Below are 10,311 nucleotides of genomic sequence, written 5' to 3'. Positions count from 1 at the left end.
ATCTCCTACCTACTGACCTCATCCCGCCCCCTTGACCTGTCCATCCTCCCTGGACTGACCTATCTCCTCCCTACCTCCCCACCTACACTCACCTTTACTGGCTCTATTCCCGCCTCTTTGACCGGTCTGTCTCCTCTCCACTCTCCACCTATCTTCTCCTCTATCCATCTTCTATCCGCCTCCGCCTCCGCCTCCCCCTCTCTCCCTATTTATTTCAGATCCCCCTTCCCCTCCCCCATTTCTGAAGAAGGGTCTAGGCCCGAAACGTCAGCCTTCCTGCTCCTCTGATGCTGCTTGGCTTGCTGTGTTCATCCATCTCTACACCTTGTTATCATCAATTTAGTCCTGTTGCACCCAGTGCTGCATTGCTGGATCACAGTGAGGGTGATGATCCTCTCGTTCAATGTCTTCATCTTCCTCCTTGGAAGACTGCTGTTGCTCTTCCACCTCTTCAGCATCCATCACATCACCTCTTTGCCTGCTCTACGTATGGAGATTATGCAGTACTCTATCTGGAGTGTGCTGCAAGGCAGTTTATCTCTCTCCCCTCAGGATGATCCAAGGATCAACTAGCTCCAGATTGCTATCACTTGTCCAGGTGCTCAGCATTTTTTCTAAAGTGGCGCCGATGCCAGGGATGATGGATAATTCTGGGATATCCTGGCAGTGGCAAGTTCTTCCAGTGTGGCGAGTGCTAGACTCAGGCCAACATCAGATAAGAAGGGCACCACCTGGGCTGATCTGTAGCTAATGAGACAATATTGGAATGATAGTGCAAGAAAATTTGCGAAGCCTCATAGAGAGGCCATAAGACATAGGCCGTAAAATGGAGGTGGAGATGTAAGCCATTCAGCCCATCTAATCTGCTCCAGAGAGAAGCCCTCTATGAAACTTGATGAAACTGATGTATAAGCAAAATGTCATAAGATTCAGCCCTATAGCTTATTAGGAAAGATCGATGGTGTGGGCAAGATTGTTCGCGGCCAGGATTTGTATTTGATGTAGTTGGCCTCATCATGAGGTTCACGTGCAGTTGCCTCTGCTTATAGAGAGCCTTTAACCTGTATTGTGTTCTGTGCCTGATTACTGCACTTTTCCCTGAGGATCTCACATCCCTCACAAGTAGATTCTGCTCCCTCAGACCGAAGAAACCATTTACTCCACCTCACTCCGGTTGTGGTGACAGCCATTTTCCATTTCCACTGCGCATTTGCGCTTTGGTTGAGAGTGAAAGACAGCACACACACAGTGAGGTGCAGTGTTAGTCTGTCAATTTCGGTGTCCCCCTCCCCATCCCAAACCTTCATGTTTCTTCCTTGTATTCCCTGTCACCTCTTTACGGGTTTGCACTTCCCCATTTTCTGACTCAACTCTTTTTTCTTTAAATCTTCATCTCCTTTCTTTATCTCCTGATCGCCAAATCTTAGCTATGTCAAACATCATGATGCACTGACCCGCATTGAATCCAGGATAGTGGTGACCATCGACAAACCTCCTCCCATACTGCCCTGTACTTTTCAGGAGGTTTGCATGTCACTCGAGCTGCCAGTGGCAGGAGGCAGCACAGTGACCAAGAGACACCAAACGAAGCAATTTTTAATTTCACATTCTATGTGGAGTCATTGTGGGAAGCAGGAATGCTCTTCCGTGCCCTACGAGGAATCCATGAGCCTCATCAGCCTCAGATTACACTCACCAACCCAGGGTAAGCATCTGGATTGAGTTTCCATATTGGGGGTTACATGGTGACAAAATAAAATAATGCAGAACATTTCCATTAAAAGTAGTGGTAAGTTCCACTGTTTTGTCAGTTCCTCTTCAGTGCATGTGTTGTTTCAGCAGCAGGTTCTGTTGTCTAATGCCAAGGGAATCATTTCATTGTCCTCTGTGTAATAGGATGAGAGAAGAGACTGGCATCATGCAGTCCTTTGCTCCCCATGTACATGTCCTTGCTGAACTAAAGGTGCCATCAGATGACTTTATCTACAAAATGTACAACATAGACTTAGTAGACAGGCTGCAATTCCATATTCACAAAAATTCAACAGACATAGAAAGTGTTAATAAATGTGCAGGGAACCACAGTGGAGAAAACCAGCAATCAGCAATTTGAAACAATTGCCAGTGAAAAGCTTGGCAGCCAGCAAACAGCTAGTGATGGCCAAGAAGAAGAAAGGAAACCACTGAGATTGCTTGATTTATTTTTGGCTATATCAACTTTCGTGGTGGACTGCATAGGTGGGCAGGGCAGTGGCAGTTGGAATTGAACCTGGAAAAATGCGAGGTAGGGCACTTGGGGATGACTAACAAAGCAAATGATTACACTGAGTGGTAGGACCCTAGAAAGTGCTGAAGATCAGAGGGGTCTTGGTGTGCACATTCACAGATCTCTGGAGATGGCAGAGCAAGTAATTAAGATGGTTAAGAAAGCATATGTCATAGTTGTCTTTAATTTATATTTTCAAACCAACTTGTTCAGAGATATTATTCTACACCCTGAAGCAGGTGGGTCGTGATCATGGCTCAAAGGCAGGGACACTACCACTGCACCACAAGAGCTCTTACAGCCAAGGCATAGAATGTAAGAGTAGAGCAGTTATCCTCGAGCTGTATGCAATGCTGGTTAGACCACAACTGGAGTACTGCATGTAATCCTAGTCACTACATTACGGTAGGATGTGATTGCAATAGAGACGGTGCAGAGGAGATTTACCAGGTTGCTGCCTGGGCCTGAGGGCTGAGCCATGATCCATTGGATTGTTTTCCTAGGAGCAGTGAAGGTTGATAGAGGTCTGTAAGATTATGAGGGGCATTGATAAGGTGGATAGGAAGGCACTCTTATCATTAGCAATGGGGTCGATAACTAGGGGCCACAGCTTTAAGGTAAGAGGTAGAAGGCTAAAAGGAGAGTTGAGGAGAACTATCTTTCAGAGGATGGTGAAAGTCTGGAACTCAGTATCTCAAGGTTGGTTGAGTCAGAGCATCTGGGAACATTTAAGCAATATTTAAATAGTCACTTGAATTTGAATAGTCTCAGGGTGGTAGCCAAAAGCTGGAAAGTAGGATGAGTCCAGTCAGATCTTTGACTGACATTGACTCAATGGGCCAAATGGCCTCATGCGCTGTAAGTGTCATGAGTCTAAATTTCAGCAAGCAACCTGCTGTATTCAACTGAGGATTATTACTGAAAATAAGGTTTGAATACACAGGAAGGCATTAACTCTGAGTAGGTTTGGAAAATGATTAAACGTAACCATGCAGTAGAGTTTTCTGTACTTGAAACACCACCAAGAATGTTTTCCATCAGAAATCTGTGACCTCCAGAAGTTTGAATCTTTAGGTTTCCCACATCTAAAGCTCTCTTCGACAGAGATTTAACAAGATAATGTGGTCTCATTATTGACGTGAATTTAGCTGCACTTTTTAACAATTGACAACAAAGTTGGTCACTCACAATGCATGTCAGGTCTGATGTCCGTCAGCCTGTTGCTTTTTGCCAACCTGTGTATTAATTAAAAGTAAAAATTAATGGAATGATGACAACAGTTTCACTATACCTTGTGATAGCAATCATATTAAGGGGCAATAAGCCTTTACTAAGTGGAAAAATTGCCAAAACTACAGGACATTTGCAATATTAATGATGAACACAAACCATTGCAAGGTAGACTTTCCTTGCAGTTCTGGTCATTTCCTTTTGTCCTCATTTTAATCATCTGCTCATTTTAAAGTGCAAATATTCTGCCTTTCTTGGCATATCTAAGAGGAAGGAAATATTTCCTCAGTTGACTGTAACAGCTGCTCTTCCCAATGGCCAGTGGTATATTCACCCACACAAAATAAAATGAGAGTTTCAATTAAACTAAGGTACATGAAACCTGTGCCAATTTTACAAGCAGCTATTGAAATAATCAGTTTGAGAAAACAGGCCTTCAGGCAGCACATCTGTACTTTAAGCATGTTGCTGATTAGCATTAAAGGAAAGCGGAGCTGGTGGTAATTGTACTGGAAAATGTGATTTTGGGAAGGTGGTGCTTCACTATATTACCCTAATCTTTGCACAGTCTGTTGTGTTCTGTGATTACTCAAAGTGTATTATTCCCTTTTCAGAGCACACGGTGTGAGGTAATATCTTGACAGTTCTGTTGGAGACAAAATTCTTACGTGATTTTAGAAAATGTTAAAGTTTTCAATTGCTACAATCCTAGGTCAGACAGTCACATTTACTTTACAATCTGGTTAGGGCCCAATAACCTTTATTTTTAAGCTATGACAATGTGCAAGATCCAATGGACTTGCTAAGAGACTAATACCACAACATTCCACAGTTTTGAGCAAAGAACAATGACCGTTACATTATAACTTTAGAACAGTGTTAAAATTTGCTACATATGCAATTATTTCTAATGCACAGAATTAACATGTGGTAAATATGGGTAATAGACTGTGATTAAACACCCCACAGAGCACATCAAATAGCAAGCTCAATCAAAATCAATCCTACAGATTTCTCAGCAATTCTCCCCAGATGTTAATGCCAAGGTGGGTCATTAAATCACATTACACTTCACAAGGGGTCACATTTTTCACTTTTGCTGAAACTTGTTCTCAAGAGCTACTCAGTCATTGACTACTCTTGTTCTGGTCATCACGTGCCTTCCCCGGTCTGCTCCAGAAACTATACTCCCTCGCAGGCATAACTGTAACTTTCCATGACTTCACCAAGCCAGCACTACTCCTGAATTATTCTGAGCTCTCATCTCACTCAGTTGCATGCAGCAAGCACTGCTTGTGAGCATGTCAACCACAACCCCACCCATTCTCAGCTGCATTGAACTTTTAGTGCTGTACAGCTTCCTCTGAGCTCCCAAAGCTCCCAAATCTTCCCTGAGTCCTCACTTAACAAGCTGTTCAATTGTTGTTGAACTTCCCTGAGCCCTCACTATGCAAAACCCATGTCATTTAGCAGCACAGTCAACAATAGTACTCCCTGGCATAGAGTCGCTATCTCTGCCTGCTTCTTCAACTAACTGGCAGTTTCACTGAAAATAACATAGAAAATGCTGGAACAGCTCAGCAAATCTGGTAGCATCTCTGGTAGAGAGAGACACAGAGTTAATGTTTCAAAACCAGTACATCCCTCCTTTGGAACAGAAAGGGCTGGAAAATTTTTATATACTTTTGCCAGAGGTGGAGGAGGGGCAAAGGGAATAGATGGTGTGGAGCCCAATTACAAAAGACATAGGAATTATTAAGGGTGGTGCAAAAGTAAAAGAGATGTGAAATGGGTGTAAATTCAAGGAGCTTGAAAGGGAGAAATTAAGTCCTCTCTCTAATGAAAGCCAAGTAAACAAGGCACAAACAAGACAAGGCTGTGGGGTGGTGGGGAAGAATATCAGAAAAATGGAGAATAGGTATCATGAGGTTGGGTTCTGATATTGTGAAACTCAATTTTGAGCCTAGAGGCTATAAAGTGCCAAAGCGGAAAATGGCATGTTGTTCCTGGAGCTGCTAACAATGTGGTCTCCTTTGCATCAGTGAGACCAAATGCAGACTGGATGACCGCTTTGTGAAACACCTCTGCTCGGTCCAGAGGGATGATCCTGACCTTCCGTTTGTTGTCATTTCAATAAACACTATTGTTCTTGTGCTAACATTTCTGCCCTAGGCCTACTGCAATGCTCCAACAAAGCACAATGCAAGCTCAAGTGTTATGGACCAGACCAAACCCCCCCCTCAAAATATTTAGAAGACAGTCTAGACCCTAACATTTTCTTATTTTAAAGGTATATGAAATGAGTTACATTCTAGATGCAATTCGATTGGCCAAAATATCGTATTTATAGCATTTTATTCATCCACTATAGTTAAAATACAACAAAAGAAAGAAGGAACTGGAATAACTTAACTCTATTGGAAAACTTAACAGAAGAATAGATACAGTAACTGTCACTAATTAACTGTTCCAATATAGTAACATCCCATAAACACAGTCTTGACAAAAGGCAAATTCAGAAAACAAATTGTCTCGTATGCAACTGCAGTAGCAGGCAGCATATCCCCAGCTTTTGGCTGTAACTGACAGAGGGGAAAAATATCTTCCACTTCTTCAAGATCCCAACAGCAACTGCTGAAAACTAAAACTAAAAATCCTGGTTCTATTCGAGCTTGACCACCCATTCAGCTTGCTTCTATTGTTCCAACTCTTTTTAAAAAAAAAAACCAAGGCCTCACAAACTGTTTACTGTACTGGCTCTGATAGACTGCTCACTACCTCTGCCTTAAAACCTCCCTTCAAGAAAAAAAGACAAAATACATCTTTTAGAGCCACAGTACCGTCACACAAGGATCAACAGCTAATTTTCCTCTAGGACTCAATATTGAATTATTATGTACTACAGAGCCTGACCATATGATATCTATTCTCCATTTCCTTTACATTCTCCTTACATTCCAACACCCCACGGTCCCTACGGCCTTATCTTATTTGTGTCTTGTTTAATTTGCTTGCAGTAGAGATGACTTATCTTTCCATTTAATACTTTAATTTACAGCCATTTCATATCTCTATTCCTTTCATTAACACCTTCCACGTCCTTGTGAAGCTAGAAGCAGACTGAATAAATGACCCTCTATGAAGCAGACACTGTCCTGCATAGATTGTACAATATGCAAGAATCAGTCACCGTAATCCTATCAGACCATAGCGCTGCTCTCTCATGAGAAAGAGCGATGACTGCTGGTGGTTCAGTTTGAGGGTCACCACAGGTCAGGTGAGGGGTGAGGTTGAGAAGGAGAGTCCTTTATGGTAACCTTAACCTGTGTGTGAATGGAACCCATGCTGTTGACATTACTCTTCATTACAAGCTAGCTATCCAGCCAACTGAGCTAACTGACAATTTGCACATAAAGAAGGACGCTATATCTAACATCACAGAACCTTTGTTGCATTTTATTTTTGTGTTTCATCTGCAGATACCAGACAGAGAGCCATTTCCTTTGTCCAGACCAGACCCCATTGAAGGCCACTATGAGGAGGCTGAGCCATATGACACCGTCAATAATGGTATGCCACGATGTTACAAACTGCACACCAGACACAGAAATGCACTGGAATGTTTGCTTACATGTATCAATTAGCTTTTAAAAAATGTCATCGTTTGAAGAGCAATTGAGGGGGGCTTATAACATAATGGTGGTGTCCCTACCACTGTGTCAGAAAGTTTGGGTTAATGTCCTACCTGCCTCAGGAATGCCTCATAATTTATCCAAAGGGGTTGTTTAACAGATTTTTTAAAAATAGGTCGATGAATGTTTTAAAAATCCAGCAAGTTTCTGCAAAAAGAATGTGTATAAGTGCTTCCCCCTCCTCTGAAGTTCGCAAATTTTCATCAAAATTTGAAAGAATATTTTGGCCCTTTCACTGCACTCTGGGTGTAATTTGGGTAGAAGTGGATTGGAAGGTCTATAAGTTAGGCTAGGAATTGGGGTACATTGTTACCTAGACTCATGGCAGGATTTCAGCTGCTTTTGCAAGAACTGATAATGTCCCCATCTCTTACCGTGTATATGGCATAAAGGGTAAGGTTTTCTAATGCTAGGATTTGTCATGCCCCCAGCTCAGGGTCAGACCAGGGATAGAATTGTTCAGACCAGGTGCTCCCGACTACATAGTGACAGAAATGGGTGCAATGTCGGGTTTCTGGTCAGGATTGGTCTGGTCAGAATCTGGTCCAGATTCTGTCTGGACCCCCAAAAGGGTAGATTTTTTTTTGTTTTGTTTTGTTAGCTCCTGGCTGCAACATGCCACCTGTTCCAGCAGAACTAACTGATTGCACAGTGCTGAGTGCCTAAGATCATTCCAATGTCAGACAACAGACCTCTTCATAACCTTACTGATCTTGGCACAGTCAATGGAAGAGGCCCTAGATAGGTGTATCTAAGCTTATGCTGGTATATGTTTTCCCCTTTTATGGTCAGGTGTCCTATTTGTGTACCATTTGAGTATCATTTCAAATCAGCAATGCCATCCTTCCTGTCAACAATATTGGTTTTACTAGGTTGCTTTTCTAATTTAGTGCAGGACTTTAGTGTTGTTGGAAGGAGACACCATTTGCTCATGCCGCTCATTAGGAAATAACAGTTGGACAGACAGGAAGGAAACTAGCCATCAGAATACATGAACATCAACTAGCAACAAAACAGTACGACGAATTCTCCTTAATATTGGTACATCCAGACAATGAAGGCCATCAGTTTAAGTGGGACAACATAACCATAGTAGCCCAAGCCAAACATACACACGCACGGGAATTCCTAGAGGCACGGTTCTCCACCCGTAATGCAATCAACAAACACATAGAATTGGACCCCGTATACAAACCCATACAGATCAAAACTGGAAATGACATGACTCACCATTATGGACCAGACAGTATAAATTCCAAGGGGAGTAGAATAACATCGCTTCATCGGAGGCTCCACTGATGATGTCATCTAGCATGGTGACAAAACATCTGAACCGAGAACAAGCCAGCTCGGCGAGCAAGTCAACAACCTCAGGAAATAACAATGTAAATGTTGTGCCCCTTTATGTTGGTAATCTTGCAAATCATCCTGATGAGTTGAGATGAGCAATTGAGCAATTGAGATGACTTTAGTTTACAATAAATGAATAATTTTAAATCCTCCATATTTAAGAAATAGGAAGGATAGACTTTTACTACTTCAGCAGTTATTTTGCTCTTGATGAGTTCAAAAGAAAGAAAACTTGCATTTATATCACATTTTTTATGACTGCCATATGTCTCGAAGCACTTTACAGCTGATGCTATCCTTTGAAGTACTGTCCTATAGGAAACTGCTGAACTGTTGTAACATAAGAAATATAACATTCAGTTTGGACCCAGAAAAGCACCCGCAAACAGCGAGAGAGAATGATCAGGTGATCTTTTTCTCTGAATTTGATTGAACAATAAATTTGGTCAAAAATTGTGAAAAGCTCCCCTGGTCTCCTTTGAAATAGAGTCTGGGGTCTTTTAAGTCTCATCCAAAAGATAGTACCTCCATCACTGCAGAATTCCTCATCCTTGATTTTTTTTTTTAACTTGACTCTGAAAATGAGATCCTGAACCTGGGACTTTTTAACTTGGAGGTGAGTGTGCTGCCAACTAAACTGTAGCTGACACCCTCCGAAATTAACCGACAAGGAAAGTATGGGAAATAGATTGCCCTCATAGGCTGAAAGTAACAGTAATAAATAGAATCTTAAACCAATGTGCATCATTTTTCCAGAGTGTTGCTTACTGGTGAAGCTTTACTTGGCAAGCAGAAAGGGATTTATTTGATAATTTTGTTTGAATGAATATGCATTTCAAGTTGTCTACTTTTGCCTGGTTAAAAAGAAATATATACAGTATTGCACTAAAACATGATTATGTGATAATGACTGTGTTAAAACTTCAATGCTTTGTTCACTACAGATGAAGTTGATGCTGTTAGTAGCTCTTATGAATCCTATGATGAGGATGAGAACACCAAAGGGAAGTCCATGACACATCAATGGCCATCTCCAGAGGCCTCCATTGAATTAATGAAAGATGCTCGGATTTGTGCTTTCCTGTGGCGGAAGAAGTGGCTGGGACAATGGGCCAAACAACTTTGTGTCATAAAAGACTGCAAGCTTCTGGTAAATTAACTGCCCAGATGAAAATGTCAAAGTTTGGTTGTTGACTCTTCAAAATTTTTTTTTAAAAATCCACCTTCTCAAGGAAGACCCCAAAAACCAATGAAATTCCCAACAATGGCACAAATCTTTCTCATCTTTAATACCTGTATGTCAGTAGTTTATCAGAATGGCAGCATTTTCAGTGTTGGGGAGATAAATAAATTATTTTGGAGTAAGAATTTTTTATAAAACACAAATACATGTTTTCCAGGCCAGAGAGTGGAAGATAAAATATCCAAACATTCAAAATGGATCTCATTTTAACAAAGTTTGAATACTAAGGAGATGAAGTCTAATGGATTAATAGCTTCTTGTTGGTGGCATTTACTACTGACAGCCAGAAGTGACTGTTATTGATTTCAATTTTTGTGACATTTTCTGTCTACTAGTTCAATGCAGGCATGAATTTGTTTGTTTTGAGTGAATTAATATTTCTTTTGAGATGAACCTTGACTCGGTGATACTGTTGCTGCCTCTGAGATAGAGGACTATGGGTTCAAGCTCCCTTCTCTGATGAGCAGGGAAAAGAGTTCCTGCCCCTAAATCCTGGGTTGACAACCAGTGGAGTACTCCTGTCAGATGCG

At 41.5% G+C, this 10,311-nt stretch overlaps 1 protein-coding gene across 2 annotated transcripts in view; it reads left to right on the top strand.

The window, feature by feature from the left end:
• The window catches only part of afap1l2 (actin filament associated protein 1-like 2), a 216,440-nt gene that overhangs the window by 165,771 nt on the left and 40,358 nt on the right, over positions 1-10,311 (top strand). For both annotated transcript variants that reach the window (XM_048609072.1, XM_020528765.2), the window contains exons 5-6: positions 6,976-7,066; positions 9,483-9,688. In XM_048609072.1, coding sequence (XP_048465029.1) covers positions 6,976-7,066; positions 9,483-9,688 — 297 coding nt within the window. The remainder of the gene's footprint in view (positions 1-6,975; positions 7,067-9,482; positions 9,689-10,311) is intronic.

This window comes from Rhincodon typus, chromosome 20 (assembly GCF_021869965.1).
Source record: "Rhincodon typus isolate 14 chromosome 20, sRhiTyp1.1, whole genome shotgun sequence".
Taxonomy (NCBI): Eukaryota; Metazoa; Chordata; class Chondrichthyes; order Orectolobiformes; family Rhincodontidae; genus Rhincodon; species Rhincodon typus.
Note: the sequence above shows the minus strand (reverse complement) of the source record. Positions and strands in the feature narration are given on the sequence as shown.